The sequence below is a fragment of the Lissotriton helveticus genome, chromosome 12 (genome assembly GCF_964261635.1).
Source record: "Lissotriton helveticus chromosome 12, aLisHel1.1, whole genome shotgun sequence".
NCBI classification, from domain to species: domain Eukaryota; kingdom Metazoa; phylum Chordata; class Amphibia; order Caudata; family Salamandridae; genus Lissotriton; species Lissotriton helveticus.
In genome coordinates this window covers 872,594,085-872,616,994 of record NC_136073.1, presented here as the reverse complement: position 1 = coordinate 872,616,994, position 22,910 = coordinate 872,594,085, and the positions used below count along the sequence as shown (strand labels likewise).

At 46.8% G+C, this 22,910-nt stretch overlaps 1 protein-coding gene and 1 long non-coding RNA gene across 3 annotated transcripts in view; one reads left to right on the top strand and one right to left on the bottom strand.

Annotated features, from left to right (window-relative positions):
• The window catches only part of SIN3B (SIN3 transcription regulator family member B), a 121,205-nt gene extending 114,673 nt beyond the window's left edge, over positions 1-6,532 (top strand). For both annotated transcript variants that reach the window (XM_078669354.1, XM_078669353.1), the window contains exon 20: positions 4,890-6,532. In XM_078669354.1, the coding sequence (XP_078525480.1) occupies positions 4,890-5,117 (228 nt within the window). In that variant the 3' untranslated portion in view covers positions 5,118-6,532. The remainder of the gene's footprint in view (positions 1-4,889) is intronic.
• Positions 1-22,910, bottom strand: part of LOC144798461 (uncharacterized) — a 122,933-nt gene that overhangs the window by 13,294 nt on the left and 86,729 nt on the right. The gene's annotated exons all lie outside the window — the stretch shown is intronic.

The following is a 22,910-nucleotide window of genomic DNA, read 5'->3' as shown; positions in this document are numbered from 1 at the left end:
CTGTCCAGTTTCTAGCACCTTGGGCCAACCCAACTTAATTCCTCAGTGCCATAATGGAATTATTCGAGCAGACTGCTCCCCCCCCCCCCCGCCTTCTAGCCCCATGAGTGCATTTGGGGCTCAGTTTGGATTTCTGCCAGCAGGCCTACCTCTGTGCCAATCAACCCCAGAGTACCTCATCAGGGAATGCCTTTGGCACTGTTACCAATACCTCCCACTGCACCACAGCTTTGACAGGACAGACAACCAACACCCTAACACCAAAACTATTTTAAAACATCCTTGTAGGTAGGCCTGGAAACTGGCATTGTAGCCGTTTGCACACCCTTAGCCACCGTCATGCCATCTTCGGATCTGACTCTGATTGTATCCAGCTGCCTGGCCATGTAACCCATGGTGAGGATGACAGCAGTGAGTCGCCAAATTAGCTGCCTTCTAAGTCTTAGAACGCTGCAGACTACCTGACCTCACAGATGGCAAAGGACTGGGCAGTTCTCTTGAGGCGGAGGACTGTCCTGTTAGTCCCTCTCCGTCAAAAATTGTCACTCCATTCTGTTTTGAGGAAGGCAGCTTCTCCTGCACACAGTGGAGGTCAGGTCCTCCAGTATCCTGATTGAGGTCTTACAGGCTGCTTTGGCAGTTTCAGAGCCTCTGCTGCCTTTTAATAAGGCATTGCTTGACCCTATCAAAGCATCATGATACAAGCCACTCCCAGCCCCAGCTATCAACCAGCTAATTACCAGGCAGTAGACTCACCCCAGGAGATCCTGCTTTCCTTTGAGCCCATTCCTCTACTTAAAGTGGGATGGTGCAGGTATCATCTTTCACGAGGCAGAATCCAGGTGCATTTCCCACAGATCCATCTAGCAGGGAATCCAAGAAGCTGGAAGCTGTCTACAAGAAGTATTTCTTGGCCAATAGTTTGGCTCTCTGTACAATGAATGCGACTTGTCAGCATGCCCAAGCCCTGTGGGTTATGGTAACTTGGTGACTCCAAACCGAATGGAACATTTAAGAGATCATTTTGCTGCGATGGTGAGAGATAGTCAATACCTCAGCAAATTATCAGAAAAGGCCAGGATACAGTAGACTCACATGGTTTTTCTAATATACCATCAAGCCTCATGGAAATGCTTTTCTATGGGGCTCACCATTTGGAGACCAGGCTGACTTTGCCTTCAAAAGGTTTAAGGCTAGAATAGCCACCGATTAAAATGCTTCTGCTACAACCCCTAGCCCAGGACTGTAGGTAGTTCTGAAAGTTTCTACCTTTTTCTTTTGTCAGCACCAGTTCTCCAAGCAGGCCAGGCAACAGGCTGCTAAGACAGTCCAGGGGCAAGGGCAAAGGAAGGGCAGTGAAATCATGGACCCGATGAAGGCACATGTCATAGCTCCTGCATTTTGTGCTGTCACTGATCCAATAAAGTTGTGCAGTGGGCACGGCCAAGAGTTGCGTCTCAGCATTTAGTTGTTTACCAGATCCGCTCTCAATGTTCAATTCTGATTGTGGTCAGACTTTTGAAGCTCACACATTTCTGCTAATACCTTTTGTGATGCCTCAGTGGGGATCTGAATTTTGTTTTGCCTTTTTAATGTGGGCTCCCTTTTGAACCTCTTCACTGTTGCTAATTACATTTACTCACGTTTAAGATGGATTTTCTTGTGTCCATTTTGTCAGCGAGACATGTCTGCAAGATTCAACCTCTGAGGGTCCTTCTGCTACCTGCTTTTACCCATTCAAACTGGCTCTTGGGACTTAGTCAGCTTTCCTGCTTAAGCTGGTGTCCTTATTCCATTTAGGGCTATCCATTATGCTTCCTACCTTTTTCCTTACTCCACGCTATCAAGCATGAGGCCATACATGGCTGGACCCACTGAGGGCAGTTACTATATAATTCGGATAAACATCCAGTCTGAAGATCACCAATTTGCTATGCAGGTAGGAAAAAGGACAAGTTGATCCGGAAGAGGCCCTAGTCTTGCTGGATCGTTTTGTGCATCAAATTGTGCCATGCTCTTGCCAAAAAGGAACCACCTGAGAGAATCCATGTACATTCCAGCAAAGCAAAGTCTTTGATCTTGACACTTGTTGGGGAGGCCCCTGTAGTAGAAACTTGTCATGTGGTGAATTTGGCATCTCTTCACATTCGTGAGGGGCATTTTGCACATTCAGCACGCTGGGATTTCCTTGTTTGACCACCCCTTCACCTGTAAGGCAATACTGCTTTGAATATATTCAAAACGTAAGAGGTTTGCTGCTAGAAATATCCATTCAAAGAAAGGTACTTGCCTTTAGCTAACGATCTTTGTGGTGGATGCTCGATCTGCCTTCAGATAGATGCCTCCGTGATCCCACTCACCTCCCTGTTCTAAAGGATGGTCATATTTACTAAGGATCCAAATTAGGTTGTTGCACTGCACTCCGTCAACATTACCAGTTGTTTGTTCTTCTCATCCTCTAATGGCATGGTCAAAATAAAGAGGACTGAAGTCTGTGTGACAGGGGGCCCCTGTATGGCTTCAGTGACAGCATGCCTTTCACCCTGCCAGTGCCAAAAAGGAGCCAGGGCTATTTGCCAGCAGTGGGGAGCTAAGGGCACCTTTCCCCCTTCCAGTGCCAAGAAGAAGCAGCCAGGGAAATGTGCCAACAGAGGGGAGCCATGGAAAGATTTCCAGATCCAGTCTGGGGATTTTCAAGAGGTTCAGAATATGGAGGTAGATAATTTATGCACTAGAGGGATAGGTATCAAAGATAATTCACTTTTTCTCTATAGACATGTTGATTTCAATATTGTGTTGGTGCACTACATTACTTTTGTGTTCTGCGTGTTTAGTGACGGACGAACGTGATTGTTATTGGATACGCAAAAATAACTAGCATTTGATGTTGCATATGTCCAAAATTAATACATTTGTCCCTTTTTTGTGATTACCTTGTTACTGGAGTCATGCTTCAGAGATCGCATTGTTAATCCCAGAGACTGAGAATGTTAATTATTTATTTATTTTATTTATTTATTCAAAGTTTTATATAGCGCGAACAAGATCTTAACAGATATCAGAGCGCTTCACAGGGGGGGGGAGTGGGCAACAGGAGGGTGAGTAGACATAATAATTGGGTACAGTATAGTGAACGGTAGCATAATAGGATAACAGTCATGTGCTAATAAGATACAGGTAAACACTCAGACAGTAAAATAAGGCGGTGCAGAGTCTTTGATCTAACTAAAATAGAGATCATGAAATAGCAGAGAACACTCAAATAGACAATAATATAAGACGGTGCTGAGTCTGAGCTAGCTACAATACAGATCAAGAGATAACAATAAACATTCAAATAGACATTAGGATAGGGCGGTGCAGAGACTCTGATCCAGCTGCCATAGAGATCAGTGGATACCAGTAAACCCTCAAAAGACAATACTATAGGACAGTGCAGAGTCTTTGATCCAACTGCAAAACAGGTCAGGAGGTCATGAATAAAAAGTTATTGGATCATTAAGTATCCAACGTTACAAGATCGGTGCAAAGTCTCTGAGCAGCAACAGTGAGGATCAGGTGAACTTGGCCATAAGGATGGCTTTCACTTCATTCTTGAAGAGTACAGTGGAAGAGATAGTCCTCGTTTCAGGAGGGAGTGCATTCCAGATCCTGGGTGCCATTCCTGAGAAGGAGCGTTTGTAGGTTTTTTCCTTACGGAATCTGCGAGGTTTCAGGAGCTGATTTTTAGTACTTCTATTGGATCTCGAACCTCCTGATATAGTCAACTTTTGAGTGAGGTAGGTGGGAGCCTTGTGGCGTATGGCTGAGTGTGTCATAACCGCAATTTTCAATTGTATTCTGGCTTCGAGGGGAAGCCATTTCAGGTCAGGGGTTATATGAGAGTGTTCCCTTGAGCCCGAAATGAGTCTCGCGGCAGCATTTAGGGAGGCTCTTAGGGGTGCTGTTGTTGCTTGAGGGAGACCGCTGAGGGCCACAATTCCATAGTCTATGCGGGGGATGACTAGTGCTTGTACAGCAGTTTGGAAGTCCTTGGCTGGGAGGAAGGGTTTGAGTTTCCTCAAAGTGTTGATTTGAAAGTTAGCTCCTTTCGTTGCTTTGCTAATGTGCTGTTGCATACTGAGCTTTGCGTCAAGTGTGATGCCTAAGGATTTCGCAGAGTCCTCGATGGTGGGTTGGACATTGAATGCTGTTAGGAGATTGAGCCATATTTGGGTGGTGGTAATTTTCGCAGGGGGTGATATCAGGAGGAACTCAGTTTTCAACGCATTTAGTTTGAGGTGATTGTCGGCCAACCAAGATTGGGTGTTCCTAAGTGTGCAGTTCAGAAGTTTGATATCTTCCGGGGATTGTACCTTTAGGTAAAGTTGAATGTCATCGGCATACATGTGGAAGTGTACATTGGATGCCTGGAGCAGGGTAGCGAGTGGTTCCATGATGAGGTTGAACAGCGTAGGTGAGAGGGAAGATCCTTGTGGGACGCAAACCTTTTAAAACACCACAGTGGGGCAGAGTTGCCTTGCTTTGAAAGGAAGTGGCTCCATTACCGTCAGGGTATTTGTAATGGTGGGATAGTGGAATAAGAGAAGAAATCCTCCACATTAGCATCCTATGCAGTATACAAGTCTATCTGAAAGAAACACGTTAGTTATAGATTCCATACCTTAGAATTACCCCCAGGCGTCAGACTGGATCCGGCAGATATCTCGTTACCGAAGGTAAGTAACTTGTGCTTCACTGCATGTCTCCCTCAGGTTGATTTTTCTTGAATGCCGATGTGTGAGGTTGGGAGTCCTTTTATTCTGAAAAAGCACGTCTTAGAAAGCAAAGTGGATTATTCGAATGCCGCAGACCTGCTTTTCTGACTCATGTTTGATTTGTTGCCTTAGGTGCAGCCCCAGGTATTGTTGCAGAACCATCAACAGTTTGAAGAATGGCACAGCCGGTGGCTGGAAGAGAATGTGACTGGCGAGGCAGCAGAGATGGTTCAGGACTGGCTCATGGGGGAGGATGATGAGGACTTGGTGCCATGTAAAACGAGTTGCAAGACCATGAATATACACGGAGTAATGGTGAACCGATACAGAGTACAGTACCATCGGCCTGATTCTCCTTAAGTTAATCATTGCCATAGACTTGCGCAAGGACAGCCATCCCGCAGACGAAGGACGTGAAGTTCAGAGCTTTGTCAACGCAGAAGCTTCATAAAGCAACTTTGCAATGGGAATGCCAATGTATGTATTAATGTTTGTGACTGCATTTTACTTACCATTGGTTGAGGTTTTTTTTATTTTTTTATTTTCCGGCCGCAACTAATGTCCATTTGTGCCAGATCTGCCATGTGTTAACAGAGCTGGTGAATCCATATCCTCTTGCAGGGTACGGCTGAAGTGGAATCCGTTTTGTATATGGATTGCAAGTACTTGGATAGACATTGCAGTTGTTTGTGGTCAGCAAAGGTGCAATTACCTCTCCAGTAGCACCTCAGTAGAAAAGGGCTTTGGAGCGGTCTGGTTTCCTGCAAGCCATTCTGGAGATGAAAAAATATATATATATATATCTGACCAGATCGCGGCACAGCCAGACCATGCACTTACGTTGATTTAATTTGCACCATTTGGGCACAGTTATAAACTGTCCAATTTGCTGCTCTGGACATGCTAAACATTTTTTTGAACAGAGGATCCATGCATTTATTGAACTTGTTGAAACTCCAGTGTGATAGTTCTCAGCCTGTCAAGTTGCTCAATCTGCATCCATCCATTTGAAGCCATTTCTAAAGTAAGCTTTAAGGTAATATGGGCTCGTACCAGGGAATGTCGCTTCCTCCAATGCATCCTACAGCATAAGCTGTGTGGCCATTTTGACTCATCTGAGAGGAGTGCAGTGGGTGCACAATATGTTCTTTCCTTGGCTTATCTTGGCTCGTATTTGGTTACTATTCAGGTACTGATGGCATGGTTTACCCATCTGGATTGGTAAACAATGCCCGCATTAAGTAGATCTAGTGGTCGACATTTGGGAGTTAAAAAAAACTTAAAGGCTAAGGAAGCATCCGTGGCGACATCCTTCTTTCTCTGTTTACATGTAGGTTTGAAGCTACACACATGTAATCTGCGAGGATTGAGCTACCATTGGAACATGTAGGAAATCGTGTAATGAGTGGTATGTGCACAAACTGGGCATAAACGCACAGGAGTCATGCGACTCCCCAATATATATATGTCTCATCAAAGTACAGTTTACTACATTGGAGCAGTATTTGGCATTTCAACTTTTCTTTCAGTGGCTTGAGATAAGATTCATTGGGAGGAGAGTGAGAGCCACAGAGAAACTGTGACTTGATTACAGTGAATTTGGGGATGAAAGTCTTCCCTGTATCAATTTATGATGATTTTTGTGGGAAAAGAGTAATTATTCAAATGATAAAAATGTACAGCGACGCTGAGACAGGGTTAACTCTATTGGTGTTTTTTATTATTTTTTTTTATAATGTATTGAAAAATAAATGCACACATTAACTATTGAGAAAGTTGTAAGCTTATCTTTTGTTCGTTCTAACCTTAAGTGATTATTACGTTAATTAATCCAGGCCTGAACTTCCCATTCATAAAGAAACGTACACTAGGCACTGAAGACCTTGCAAACTGCCAGCACATCACTCACCTACTATTCATCAGCAAAACCCAAACAAAACAGCCTATGTTCAACTCGAGGATCACACCAGTGATTGCCATCTCTTGCAAGGTCTAGCCTCAGATCACACTGCAGTATGGAAACCGCTACTGTACACCTCGTAGATGATGCCTTCTTGACCACAGGTAAGGAAGACCACTGCCTCTTGATTCTGCTCGATCTCTCAGGTGCCTTTGACACAGTTGACATCCCACCCTTCTACACACCCTGGAATATCAAATTGGATTCTCCAATATTCTGATGATGCACACCTCTACTAGAAAGTCATCTCTGCTTCAGATATTCAATGCTTCAAATATAGGTTGCACATCATCCAGCCCTGGATGTGCAGCGCCCACCTGAAGCTCAACCCAACCAAGACAGAATTCCTGTTACATGCCAGAGGCGTGCACATGGGGCTCGGCCCACAGGAGGCAGTTCTTGGCCATGAGATGAGGCCGCTTATGTGTTTGAAGACTCATGGTGGAAGTGTGGGTGTTGACTGTTCTTGCGTGTCTGGGTGTGTACTTGGGACACGGTGTGGGGTTAACTGAGGTAGATATGGCATCTTCAATCGCCTTGTCCTCCTCTGGGGCTCCTCCTCTCTGACTCGGAGTAGTCCAGTCCAATAATCTTGGGGCAGGGTTGATGGGCCAGGACATTGGATAGCTCCCTGTATTCCTCCCCTTCGACATGGAGCGGATCCGTCTCACCGAAGATGTCCTGCGTCGCTGACGATAAGCAGTGCATCCTGTTATAGAAAAAACACCCATCTCTCCATGGCCAAAGGTTCTTCTTGCTCCTAAAAGTAGAGTACGAGTCATAGCTGGTGTCGTCATGAGGCATAGGTTACAGACGGCATGGAGGTTGGCCCAATGATACTTCGAGTGGCACTGAGGGTATCTCTTGAAGGGCATCCTTTCCATCACAGTCTGCACATTTTCATGCTCCAGCATAGATAAAGAAGATGAACAGTGAGTCTTGTTCACTTTTTTCACCTAAATTTGGATATGAAAATGCACTGCAATGGTTTTCCAGTACTAGACAAAGACATATTAAATGTTCATGCAGCACTTAGAAGTAAAGAGAAAATAGACCAATAAAACTGAACTGATTTAAGCAGAAGGGAAAATGCCCTAAATTGTGAAAAGGTATGTTTTTTTAACTCTGTCAGTGGCATTGCTTAAGTAAGACCAGGCACCATCTTCTCTAAGGATTTTAATGACCGTTTCGATATTTTTATAGTCTTTAATACTGGTTGGCGTACTTGGAAAAATATAGAAGCAACATTGCTATTCAACATTATCCGAAATTTGTGGCCAGGGAACTATTTGACAGTCCTCCCCAAGCCATTAAATATGTTCTCGAGTAACTGGCAAATGTGCCGCCATTCTGAGCAAATTCAGAGAGGTTTTAGGGAAATACTTAAAATACAGACCTAACAATTTGCAATGTGGCGAATGAGCACAAAATCCAATCTTAAAAAAGCTACAGGCTGGTTAATGTTCAGCGCAATGCACATACCAATTAATTCAGCAACAAGATGGTCTTAAAACGTGACCAGGCATTATTACAAAGTCTTAAGCAATTTGGCCTTATCCATGTTAAGGATCAGGGATATTCATGGACCTGGTAAATTGACATAAAAGTGGTCCAGCACAAAAATTCCATGTTTATGTTTCAGATCGTTCTGGTGCTTTTTATGGTTTAACCTCATGTTGAGGCTTATATCCACTTATTTGTACACCGCATCATGATAACCATCTCTGATGGATACTTCCTATTGCAGATTCCTTACCTTTAGACTATCCCCAGGCACCACAATGAATCTGGAAAGTTTTAAAGCATTTCTCCCACACGATGGTAGGTGGCGCTATCCGGCACCACGTCTAATTTGTTCCACCCCAGAGGTGGCGATGGAGCTGAAAATAAGGGCGTCAACATCAATTCCTTTCTTTTTGCAACTTCATATGTGGATCTGAAGCATGCTCCCAACTTTTTCCTAGTCAGTTGACAAGTTGTTTATCACTAAAGTTTTCCAGTGTCCATGGATACATTCCCCTTCTAAAAATGCAGAGTTTAAGCTGTATAGGGACTGTCTCAAACAAATGTCTGCGACAGATGATAGTTTTAAGAGATAATAAATTGCTGATAGCCACTGAACACTAGAACCCCATGGTGGTATGGTCTAAAAGGAAGGTACCAGCAGTATATAACAAGAGTAGTTTCGTAGAGGGCTTCTAACTGGCCAATTCTATTGTTTGAGCCCTACGAGTCTAGGAGTGGTAGAGTAAAGCAGGTGTCTAGGTAGTGAGCCTAAAACCCAGATGTAAGTAATAGAGCACAATAAATGGGGTATTAAGGATACCTGACAAGGTATGAATCCGAAAATGGGAGAGCCTTAAAGGTTGTAGGTGGCTCACTAAAACGGTGTCTCCTTCTTTCTAAAGGCCTGGAAGGCTATAACTTCTGACCAATTGGCCCATGCTGGCACCGAAAACGCCGGCACCGAAAGATGTCCCTTTGGATCCGAATTTAGATATTGGTCTACTGAAAACGGATCCTAAACAAGAGACTGTATATTAACCCTGAAACAGGTCATATTCATACTAAGCTACCTCAGAAACACAAACTTCCTGATGAGGACACTCGTTATAAGATTTCCTTAAAAAAGAAGTCTGTTGCTACCAGTCCTTTTCGTCCACCACCATCCCCTTCCCCAACCCCCTCTCCAACTTCAAATCCTTTGCAAATCACACCTCAGGATTCTCCACAATCCCAACATAATGAGGATGATACTGATGATGGGGGGTACACATTTACCAGTAGATCCCTGGACGAATTACACAATTGATCCTTCAACAGATAATGACGCAGACCTTTACCCTGCCAAGCCATCTCCTCCAGATGACAATGTATCCTATCAAGAACTGATTGCCAGGGCTGCACAATATCATGGGGTGGCACTGCACAAAGGATTCTTTGAAGGATGTTTTTGTTTGAGACTTTAGCATCCACACATAGGTCGTCACAAACACTTCCTATGCTAAAGGGCATGATGAGACAAGTTGGCTAAATTTTGAAAGACCCCGTGCGTGCATATTGACTCCTAGAGTTGACAAGAAGTATAAGGCCTCCCCAAACGATCCAGTATTTATCAAGGGCCAGTTGCTACTAGATTCGCTGGTGGTGTCCAATGCTCGTAAGCGGGCTAATTCCCAAAAGTCAGGGGACGCTCCTCCACCAGATAAATATTCCAAGCTAATAGACGCTTCTGGCAAGCGCCAATCACTGGTGTATTGGAAATACACAGGGTCTTTAAGCCAGGTATGACAGGAAGCACCAGGATGAATAGAGCAATTGCTTCAATATCTCCCAGATGAGCATAAAGCAAAGGCGCAAGGTTTGGTAAATGAGGGAAAGCTAATTTCCAATTCTTCCATGAGGTGCGCTCTAGATGCTGCTGATAACTGCAGCTAGAGAGGTCAACACTAGCATTTTGCTTAGGAGACATGCTTGGTTAATGTTCTCTTGGTTTAAGCCCGAGGTCCAACAATGAATTCTAAACACACTATTTGATAAGAAACATCTTTTTGGTCCTGAGGTTGATCAAGCATTAGAAAAAATGAAAAAGGACACTGAAGTGGCCAAATCTATGGGAGCGCTCCAGTTTTCTTCAAACAGAGGCTCCTTTTGTAGTTCCTTTTACCGAACGGGCTCCAAAACCACACCCTCAGACCAGAATACCTCCACCTACAAGGGTAATAACCAGTCCTCTCCCTCAGAAGGCTTTTTTCAGGCTTTTTTCAAGGATGTTAGAGGCAATAACCCTAAAGATAGAGGTAAGGGCAACACACCCCATAACTCCTCTTCCACTAATAAGCAGTGACTTACCCACACTTTCCTCGACCATACCACACCTGCTGGGGGAAGACTCCCAACAATGTCTCCCAATTTGGTAATCTGTAACAACCAACAAATGGGTGATTGGAATTATCCAACACAGTTATTGCCTGGAGCTTACCAGCAATCCTACAAACATTCCACCTCGCTCTCCCAGAACACCTGCAATTGCTCGAACAGGAAGTGCAATCTCTCTTACTAAAAGGGGCTAAAGAACCTGTTCCAATACAGTACCAAGGTTCATGGGTTTACTCTCTGTACGGTTCCTTAAGACCTATTCTGGATCTCAGAAAGTTAAACCAGTATATACTGACAGAACACTTTCACATGGTGAACCTTCAACAGGTACTTCCACTTTTACAGAAGGCAGCTTTTATGTCTACTCTAGACTTAAAAGATGCATATTTTCATGTTACAATTCACCCAGCTCATCGCAAATACCTCAGATTTGTGATAGCAGGCAAGCATTACCAATTTAAGTTTTTCCCTTTGGAGTGACTACAGCGCCCAGAGTATTTACCAAATGTCTGGCAGTAGTGGCGGCTCATTTAGGAGACCGCATATTCACGTCTTCTCCTACCTAGACGACTGGCTCATCAAAGCGAGCACTTACTAAAACTGTCTCCGACATACTCAAATAACAATAGACCTACTTCACCAACTGGCCTTTACGATCCATGCACAAACATCTCACCTGAATCTTTCGCAGATGCAATCTTACCTACGAGCCACTCTAGACACAGTCAAAGCTCTAGCCTATCCCAATGTAGCCAGAATTCACAACATTGAGTCATACTACAGTTTCAGTCCAACCAAACCAGCAAGAGTGTTCTTGCATCTGCTGGGAATGATGGCATCTTGCATCACAATTGTACCCCATACAAGACTTCACCCTACAAGAGTGCTTTACACACCAGTGGAATCAGTCGCAGGGTCAATTAACCGATCTAGTGTTGGTAGACGTCTGTACCAATCGCGCTCTGCAGTGGTGGAACCCGCAATATTTATCAAAAGGACGGCTTTTCATCTACCGTATTCCACAGATCCTGCTCACAGTGGACGCATCTCTGACAGGTTGGGGTGCCCAGCTCCTGTTATATTCCATATAGGTACCCTGATATAGGCCCAGGTAACTTCGTAACCCTTCACCTATATTCTTCCCTACATCACACTTATAGCGGTTTACAAGGATTGACCTTTTACCTAGATACGACACTGCATTTAGAAAGCAGGTTTTCTCTAGTTCGAAATCTCATACGTTACGCATGAGGATTCTTGGAAGCGCAGCAGGTCTACCATCTCCTGTATAATATCTAAGTACAAAGTGCATTCCCGAATTCATCTGAAATCTGCCACAGAAATACAGCGAGGTATTGTATTGTATCGCATACTTATATAGCGCAAACTATCACCCAAAGGGTATCCTGGCGCTCTGATTCTTAGCAGACCATACGCGATGTTACACTGCTGCAATACTTACACAATCCTAGGAAAGAGAAACGTTTTTAATCCTTTTTTAAAGGAAGAAAGGTCCCCCACGCTTCTCAAAGACAGAGGTAGGGAGTTCAACAATTTAGCTGCAGTAAATCTAAAAGAGCGTCCGCCCATCCGGGTCCTCAAGATCTTAGGGACTACCACCAGGCAGGCTGACGAGGAGCGAAGAGATCTGGCAGGCGTATACCAAGAAAACAGCTCCTGCAGAGGAGACGGACCCTGCCCATGGAGGGCCCTAAACACTAAACATAGTGCTTTGAAATCAATGCGTTGGGAGATTGGCAACCAATGAAGGTCCATAAGCGCCAAGGAAGATGAATCAGAGCGCCGACGAGAAAGAGCCAGCTTGGCAGCCATGTTCTGTACTCGCTGCAGTTTACCCACCAGGGTGGCTGGCGTACCCAGAAGTAGTGCGTTGCAGTAGTCGAGTCTGCTTAAGATGACGCCACGCACTACCTCTGGTCGGGCATGGACTGGGAGCAGGGGAAGGATCTTCTGTAGTGTGCGGAGCAACATCATGCAGGTAGCCACTGTTTTATTCACAAACGTGTCTAACTGTAAGTTAGATCCAAGCGTCACACCCAGGTTCCGAACAAAGTCTGCCGCCAAAACTGCACCCTGGGAAGAAGTAGGCCAAAAGTCCAACGGCAACGGCCGAGGGGTACGATCCAGCGAACAGTGCAGTACCTCCGTTTTAGAGCTGTTAAATTGCAGGGAGTTTTGACTCAACCAATCCGCGGTAGCTGTCATACAGCGATGGAAGGTCTCCTGAGACACCGCATCCCTACCTTCAAAAGAGAAGATAAGTTGCGTGTCATCGGCGTAGTTGAGGACCACAATACCAAAGGACTTAATCAATCTAACCAGGGGACGGAGGTAAAGATTGAATAAAATAGGGCTAATGGCCGACCCTTGAGGTACGCCCTGCCCCACTTTTTTGATGTCAGATCTGTAGGGCGGCAAGGCTACCACCTGGTGTCTATTACCAAGATAGGAGACCAGCCAGTCAGAGGTGGGATACATATGGGTATATATACATCACATCTTGCTAAGATGGACTGAGGAGACCAGGACTTCCCGGCCGACACACTGACCCGAGACGCTGAGATTCCTGCATGCTGATACTCCAGCTCGCAGTGGTCTAACAGCCCTTTCGGGGTGTCCAACCCGAGACCAAGACCGTGTCCTACAGTCTCTCACTTCAGGTAATGGGGTTGACTTTATCCTAGAGGGATTCTTGGCTTAACTCCTACACACACGCTAGGTACATTTAGGTACATCTAGTTAGGGAGGCATCGTAGGAGTACGCATCTTTTTATTATCATGTACTTTATATACTTGTATGTATTAATGATTACTGCAAGATGGTAGAGCTTTACCATCCGTTTACTTTCATAGTGCTTCTAATCCTATATATTTGCTACTGTCTAAAGGTTGTTGCAGCTCATCTATTTTACACCAGAATAACAACTGTTCAATAAATACTTATTGTAAATGCCCAGCCTGTTTATCTCTCTAAGACAGAATAAGTAAGCACGAGTGAAAAGTAGTATATTGTTTCCACAGTCCTATGGGATCAGGGTTGTCATGTTCGATGGTTGCCAAGAATTATTCTCTCCTTGGTAAGAGGAGATTCAAATGGCACTGTCAGCTATCTGGTACTAAAGGCCAACATACCCAGTGGGGTTGTTCAGAATCAGTCTGACACCAATCCTACAGTGTATGCTGTCCAAACGCGCAGATCCTGTGTATATATATGGTTTTATAGGAACTACAGGACACTCCAAGATTACACAATACAAGGCATGTAGAGCAACAAGCACAAAAGTCTCCACATAAACTTTATAGATCTTCTAGAAGTTTTTCTAGCGCTCAAAGCTTTTCAAACTCATCTAGTAGGCAAATCCGTGCTAGTCTGAACAGACAACATGACAGCAATGTATTATGTGCACAAGCAGGGAGGGACACACTCTCCCAACTGTTACGACTTGCTCAGACCATTTATCTTCTGGTAGAACACCTCCCAGGCGTAAACAATCAGCTTGCCGACCTCCTCTGCAGAAGGTGACCGCAAAATCATGAGTGGGAACTTCATCCCCAAGTTCTCCTACCATACTTTGAACAGTGGGGATTCCCACAAAGTGACTTGTTCGCCACAGCCAACAATGCAAAATGCCCAAGCTTCAGCTCCAGGTTCTCACACCTGCTCTCCAAAGGCTATGTCCTATGGATGAACTGGTCAGGAATATTTGCCTGCGCTTTTCCACCTCTCCTGTGACTGGTTCGGAAGCTCAGGCAAACATCCCTCACACTAATTCTAGTAGCTCCCACATGGGCCTGTCAGCCATAGTACACCACTCTGTTGGAGCTGTCACTAGTTCCACATCAAAAGCTGCACCTCACCACCAGGCTTCTCACACAGAACCATGGAGAATTCAGACATCCAAATCCTAAAGAACTGAACTTCGAGATCTGGCTCCTGATGTCTTAGAGTTTGGTTATTTAAATATAGCACCAGACTGTATGAATATTCTAAAAGAAGCAAGAAAGCCTACCACCAGAGCGTGCTACGCAGCAAAGTGGAAAAGATTTGTTGTCTACTGCATTAACAACTAAATCAATCCTCTGGATGCTTCTATACAAAACATCATCTCTTACCTGTTACACTTACAGCAAACTGGACTAGCTTATACATCTATTCGTTTGCACCTGGCAGTGGTAGCTGCGTATTTGCACAACGGTCAACATTTTTTCACTATTCAGAGTTACAGTAATCAAAGCCTTCATGGAAGGCTTGTAAAGGGTAATACCTCTAAGGATTTCTCCTGACCCAGTATGCAATCTCAACATTGTCCTTGCAAGGTCAAGGGTCCATCTTTTGAACCATTGCACAAGTGCTCTTTGCATTTTCTCTCATGGAAAGTAGCTTTCCTCATCGCAATCATCTCATTAAGGAGAGTTGGTGAGCTACAGGCATTAACATTGGAAGAACCCTTCTTTCAGTTACACAAAGACAGGGTAGTTCTCCGCACTAACCCTAAATTATTCCCCAAAGTGTTTCTGGCTTTCATATAAACCAATCGGTTGAGTTACCTGTATTATTTCCTCAACTTGATTCTGTAGTAGAATGCGCTCTTCACACGCTTGACGTAAAAAGAGCTTTATTGTACTACATAGATAGGACAAAAGACTTTCGCAAAACAACTGTTTGCTGCATTTGCTGCACCTCACAAAAGCAATCCTATTTCTAAATCTGGTATTGCAAGATGGACTGTTAAATGCATTCAAACATGCTGTGCTAAAGCTGAATAGGGGCTTCTGTGGCCTTTTTTAGGTAACATTCCTCTAGCTGACATATGTAAGGCAGCTACATGGTCTACACCACAAATTTTTACCAAACACTATTGTGTAGATGTGTTAGCACATCAACAAGCTAATGTAGGCCAAGGAGTACTTAAAACAAGACGTCAAACAACCGCAACATCTACAGGTTAGCCACCGCTTTAGGAGTATACTGCTTTGTAGTCTATGCAAAGCATGTGTATCTACAGCTCACATGCCTCAAACCGATAATGTTACTTACCCAGTAAGCATCTGTTCCTGGCATGTAGAGCTGTAGATTCACATGCGCCCACCCGCCTCCCCAGGTACCTGTAGTTGTTGCAGTTCTTCATTATACATTCATACGTATGGACATCTCTGTACTATACTTACTTCATTCTCACCCTCTTGCGGAAAACAATCTATTAATGGAGTCGATGACCATGCACACTATCACTGAAAGGAGGAGTCACCTTTCCTTGTGACTAGGAAAGACTTCAAAGAAAAACAACTTGCAAACATCCGGACCCAACACTAGATGGCAGGAATATGCAAAGCATGTGAATCTACAGCTCTACATGCCAAGAACAGATGCTTACTGGGTAACATTATCCTTTCACATCTTGATCCTGCGGTAGCACAGGTTACCTGTGTTTCTTGGTAGGATTCACTCTGTACCAGTTCACAGTCCTCCCATTCAGACTGAGATCAACATCTTGAGCCTTCATGAGATGGGTCGCAACTAGTGCCATCACATTTGTGGAGCATGGGATTGCCATATTCTCATACCTCAATGACTGGCTATTGAAAGCCTGTTCAGCTTACACTTCCAATGCAGCCACAATGAGGTATATCAACTAACTGGGAGGTATAGGGGTCTCACATTCTGTCTGGGAGCATTGAGACTCTAGACCTAGGCACAACACCATGGGTGTTTGGCTGACTGCCAAACATCTTGCCAGATCTCTGAACACAGAAGCCAACCGCCTCAGTTGGCATCATCCTGCTGACTACAACTACCACATCCAGCCAGACATGGAGCACCTCTCAAATGGATCTCTTTGCCACTCCCAGCAGTGTCCACTGCCAGCAGTTCTGTGCTATCTAGGATCTGTTGCATGGAGTCTTGGGGGTCACATTTCAATTGAAGTGAATCTTACCACCTCACCAATTATTTACTCCCATACCCTTAATTTTTTGGGTTCTAAGGAAGATTTGCCAAGACTGGGCTCAAGTTATTATCATTGCCCCAGGCTGGCTGAGACGGGCATGGTAAGCAGACCTGCGCCTCTTCTTGTGTTCACTGCTCTGCCTACCTCACAGGGCGGACCTCCTCTCCCACTGCATCCCACTCTCCAGAGTCTACACCTTTATGCTTGACGATTGAGCGAGAACACCGGATCTCCTTCCAGCTGCCACCGTAGTGGTCAATGTTAAACTATTTTCTAACTGCACCTCCACAAAATCAGTCTTTTCTGAGAGGTTATGAAAATGTGTTGGTTGGTCAACAGACCAGAATGTACACCCTTTGAAGGCATGCCTATGGGAGGTCCTTTGTTTCACCTTGTAGCTGGCCAGACAGGGTTGGGCATAAGGCACTATCAAGGAGTACATTGCCACCTTCTTAGAATGTCTGTGCTTTCAAGACCATTGTCCCTTTTTTGAATCCTCCATAATGATCAGGTTGTTGAAGGGACCGACTCGCGTGTTTACGCCCATTCCTGTTGTGATGCCCCAATGGAACTTAAATCTATCACCATTCCTGCCTGTTATCCTCGTCTCCATCCCACCAAGAAGGAAGAGAAATTATATTGGTTCGACCCTCAAAGGGTGGTCTTATCACCCTGTGCACACAGGGAATCTACCCTCATTCCACTTGAGTGAAGCCTTTTATTTGCCAGATGCGTTCATGTGGTAGTAATTTGTCACAAAGCGACATGGGTGTCTCAGTACGCCTTCGCTAAGCATTATCTTTTGGATTCGGAAGTGAGAAAGAATGATCATTTTCATGCTCAGTGCTCCAGGATCTCCTAATCTAACCACTCCTTCAGAACCACTTCCTGGGGAAGATACTGCCTTGGAATGTATTCAACAGGTGAGGAATCTGCAGGTAGAAGTATCCATCAGAAGTAAAAATTACTTAACTTCGGCAACAGTACTTCTTGTGGATACACCATATACTTGCAGATTTCTCACTGATCCGACTAACATTCCCTGTTTTGAAGGATGGTCCAGCGCAGAGTCCACCTTGTCTCCGAAGAGATGGGAGCCATCACAGGGCATGCTCATTAGCAAAGCTTGGACATCCACTAAAAACCTGCCGTCCTCAGCCAGATGTGGTGCCATAAGGGCACCAATTAAGAAACCGCTCTGCCTAGCGAATTGGTTGTATTCAGCCCACATCTGACCATGGCTGCATCTCTCCTGCCAGTCAAAGCTTGGGAGAATATGGCCGGGCTTCTTCCAGGACCACAGAGTACATGGGCTGGGTACTCGTCAACTCCGGTTTCACAGCACTATAATGGCTTCAGTGAATACAAGAGTAGTGGTACTAAACTACTCCTTTCAATAAATATACACTGATGCCAGTGTGGGATTTATTGTACCATGAACCCAGAGGGCACCTCAGCTGGTGTGGTCTCTAATCGGCTGGAGGCAGCCACCACCAGACATGTTTCTGGACACCTGGGTAGCCCCGGCTCTCTGGGACCAGAAACAATGAACCTCCTAGGCAGAGGTGTTATGCCTCCTCCCCCAGGATGGGCCAGTGCTCGAAGAGGGGAAGCTTCAAGGACCTGCCACCTTTGTAATGTGACCTGAGCCTCTGCTGCTAGCACTATTACTGATAGTTTGAGGTATTGGCGTTGTAAATAATAATGCGACCTACTGCATTCCAAATGGTTGCTTAGTGAGCCACAAACCAGAATTGTATTCCTCAGTGCAGTACCGCAAGCTGCACCTAGAGCTCCCTAGTGAGCAAGGCACCAGCACTGCGTGTATAGGTGGAGTACCGCAAGCTGCTCATAGAGGTCCCTAGTGAGCAAGACACAAGCACTGCTTTTCTAAGTGCAGTACCGCAAGCTGCTCCTAGAGGTCCCTTGTGAGCATCATAAACTTTTGGTCATATGAAAAATCCATCCAACTGATACAGGCCCTGCCCGAGAGGGTGAACCGTGGACGAGACAACATACCATTTCTTCTGGGAGTGCACAGCACACAGGACCTGCTGAAGGCCCTAGGCATGGAACTTAGGGCCTAGATACCTACTTCATGCATCACAGCTGACTGATGTATGGTTTGTTCCCAGGGACACATGCACTAGGTGGCCTCCAGGAATGCTGGAAGCTCCTGTGCTGTTTTAAAGATTTTCTTCTGTTTTCCAGAAACCGCCTGATAGTAGGGAAGGAGACATCGACCCTGGTGTGCCATAAGATGATCCACAGCCTCCTGCGTGACAACACTGCACTGGACAGATCAGATGACGATGACTGAGAACCCAAAGAGGTTCCCTTGTACCATTGCAGGTGTGGGGACCCTGGAGGGGCCACTAACCTGTTTTTGTCATTTTTTCTTTAACCCAGGAACCGGTTGGCGACAGGGGAGAAGAGAAGGCGGATGAAGACAGGAGTAAATGTAGTTATTTACTGTATGTATTTGACAAACGTGACCTTTTCCCTTCACAGGGAAAAGGTCAATGGGATGGCGTGTGCACTTGTTTCCAACTTTGTTACCAACGACTCACAAATACATAGGGTGTTGTGGAAGGTGAAAATTGATGTATCTGAACCAGAAACGACGCCCTGACAAGAGGAAGAAAAAAAATTCCTCCCTACCCCCATGGTCGCCGTCTACTTCTATGACCACAGAGCAGTCAGTTTCGAGGGGGAACTTGCAGGGAAACTGAATTGCTCATTGCTGGAAAACGAAGAGTTAGTGGCGAACCTCAGAGTCCTGTATGTAGAGTGGAGAGACATGAAGGACCTCTTTCACACCGCAAACGAGTGGTGGGAAAGGGTGAAGGACAGGTTCCGGAGCTTTTTCTGGATGCAAGCAGCGCTGCTGCACGGGAAAAGAAAAAGTTGTTCAGGAAGCTGCAGAGCAAACTGCAGCAACTGTACGAACTCTAGCTCGGGGAATGGGATGTGGATGGCGAACTGGAGGAAACCCGAAAAGGGCTCATTGAGCACTTTAGGGAGGAATCCAGGAAAATCTTCTTCCAGACCAGAACCGAGAACCTCGAGAAGGACGAGAAATGCAACTCCTTCTTCAAGAAACTTCACTCAGCCCGCACACCGCTGGTAGAGGTTCAGGACTCGGAGAGCAACTTTCAAGGAGAGAAAGAGCAAGTTATGAGAGTTGTAACCGACTTATACGGCGAGCTTTACTCACTGATGTCAGAGAGAGCCCAGGCGGATAGTTTCCTGGAGGGCCTCTCAAAGACATTGGGTCTGGAAGAGAGAAGGCCAGAACATGCCCTTCACCCTGCCGCTATGACCTCCAAGAGAGGCAAGACGCTTGGAAATGAATGTCTCCCAGTAGAACTTTGTCGAACTGTGGGACCTGATTGGGCCGGACTTGCAGGACCTCTACGAGGAAATGGTTGGTAAGGGCAGTATGCCGCAATCCCTGCGAGAGGGTATGATGACACTTTTGTACAAAAAGAAGGGAGAGAGAGAAGATCTCAAGAACTGGAAGTCCACATCTCGCATCAATGCGCACTACAAAATTCTTGCGAAGGTCGTGGCCAACCGCTTAAAGAAGGTAATAGCAAAGATAGTCCACCCAGAGTAGACTTGTGAGATACCGGGTCGGCAAATCATAGACAGCCTGGCCCTGGTCCTGGACACGATCGAGTACGTCAAGAGGTGCAAGGGTCCGACGGCCTTGGTCAGCCTGGATCAGAAAAAGGCGTTCAACAGCGTTTCCCATGAGTTCATGGACCGGACACTCAGAGCACTAGGCTGGGAGATTTCTTCTGTGACGTGGTGACCACAACGTATAGAGCTATCTCTAGCACTGCGTTGGTTAACGGCTGGGAAACCGACCCCGTCCTGTCAGGTGTCAGGCAAGGCTGTCCGCTCTCCTCTCTTCTGTTCATCTGCGTGCTTGAACTCCTCCCCGAACGCATCAGACAGAATAGTAACTTCAGAGGAGTGACAGCCCCAGTAAGTAACGGAAAGGGCGAAGTGAAGTGTTCCCTCTACATGGACGACAACTCGGTCTTCTGCGCGGACGGACCATCTATAAGAGAACTGCAGAGGACTTGTATTGAGTTCAGAAAGGTGTCGGGAGCGAAGATCAACAGTGCCAAGTCGGAAACCCTACTCTGCGGACACTGGACCCCTACCCGGCACCCACTGCCATTCCCCATCAAGCAGGACTTCCTGAAGACCCTTGGAGTCTGGTTCGGTAGAGAACGTGCAGCGGAGAAGACATGGGTAATGAGACTGGTGATGACAAGGCAGAAGCTGGGACTCTGGAGCCTCCGGAAGCTGATGATCGAAGGAAAGTTTTTGGTTCTGCGGAACGAGACCCTCCCAGTGTTCCAGTACATCACCCAAGTGTGGCCTTTGTAGACCCGCACAACCAAGGTCATCATGAGAATGATCTTCTACTTCATCTGGAGCTCAAAGATGGAGAGGGTGAAGAGGGCGGTGATGCTCAAGACCCACGACAAGGGAGGCAAGGGAGTGCCAGACATTGCCACCATCCTGAGGGGAATCTTTGAGTGCCACTGCGTTAGGAGCACCCTGATGACTGAAGACGAGAGCCACTTCGGATGGCACGATTCTTCTTGCTGCCAACGTGGAGACACCTCGGAGTGGCAGAGTGGGTGAACGCCATCCAGTACAACTGGGAGATCATGTGGTTCTACAAGGAAGTGGAGAAGTTTATGAAGTTTGGACTGGAGGCTGCTGCCCCCGTCCCATTGACCCCAAAGCTTGTCCAACGCCAGATACGAGCAAAGGAAGAATATATGATACTATCCCGCTGTATTTCTCCCCGCAGGGAATCACATCGCGGTTGTTACAATGACCGCATTGTGATTCCACATACCATATCTGAAAGAGACACGTTAGTATTAGATTGCTTACCTTAGAATATCCCCAGGCGTCAGACTGGATCCGGAAATTTTTTGCGTAGCAGTACCCTTGCGCGTCGGTAGGCGTCGTCTGCGGCTCCGCGTCCGTCGTCGGCGTCGTGGGCGCCGTGATGACGTCGTCGGAGTACTTAGACACCGCCTCCGCGTGCTGACGTCAGTTCTTCTTTTTTCCACGCCAGCAGCGCAGATCCGGAAAAAGTGGTACCTTAGTCAATTTTTGACTAAATCTTTTTTGATCTTTTGATCTCCTTTTTCGAGTCTTCAACTCCGAAACGGTGCGGGTAGGGATGCCTGGTTTTAAACCCTGTGAGGATTGCGACCGGCTGATGTCGGTCACGGACCCTCACCGTCGGTGTCTCCACTGTCTCGGTGTCGACCACGACGACAAGGCCTGTTCCGACTGCCGGGCCCTGACTTAGAAGGCTAGACGGGAGCGGTCCCGTAAGCGACTCGAACTCCGGCAGTCGGCCCCGCGCCAAGAGAGGTCCCGGTCCGGACGGAGGTTGAGGGACCGGTCGCGGGAGCGGAGCCATCATAGCTCCGGGAGTCGACATCACTCCTCCGGGTCGAAGTCATCAGGTAAGCACAAGAAGTTGAAGAGACGTCATCGCTCTTCCGACTCCCCTCCGACGCTCGCGCGACGCGGCCGGGGGTTCAGGTGGCACCGCCCCCGCGGCTCCGTCGGAGTCGCAGGCGCCGCGTCCGGCTTCATACCCTCCGGTCCCTGGGCCTAACGCGACGCCGGAGGAGATTGAGCGGTTCCTCATGGCCATGAGGTCCCTCTCTCCTCCGACGGGCTCCGCGGCGCCTTCGGGCCCAGCGGTCCCGTCTGGGGGTCCTAGCGGGTCAGGGGCTTCGGCCCTGACGCCGCCGGCGCCGCAGGGCCCCGCTAGATCCAGGTCGTCGCCGGTGGATTTGACGACCTCCCCGGCGCCGACCCCTCAGGTGTCACCACCGGCGCCGTCCTCGGGCGGCGGCGTCCCCGACGCCCCACTCGACCCGGTTCCGGCGCCGGTGCGGCGCCGCATATGACGCCGTTCGGAGAATTCATTTTCCATGAACCAGCCCCATCGTTTCCTAACCCTGAGTACCAGGAGATGGGTGATGAGGAGGATTGGGAGGGGTCTGAGGACCCTCTGGCACGTGAATGCCAGTCTCAAGAGGACTGGGCAGATGAACTTGGGGAGGCCAGTGGTATAGACACTTCGCCTGACACTGGCTTTGTCTCACCTCCTACCGTGGCTACGGAGGAGGGGGCAACCTACAGTGTAGTGTTGATGAGGGCGGCCAAGGCCTTGAGCCTTGAGCTCCCCGTCACGGCCGTGAGGACTAACCTCCTCACTGAGGTCCTTAAGCCGCAGTCATGCTCAGCCGAGCCTCGGCTGCCGTTTAATGAGGCCTTAACCGACGTTCT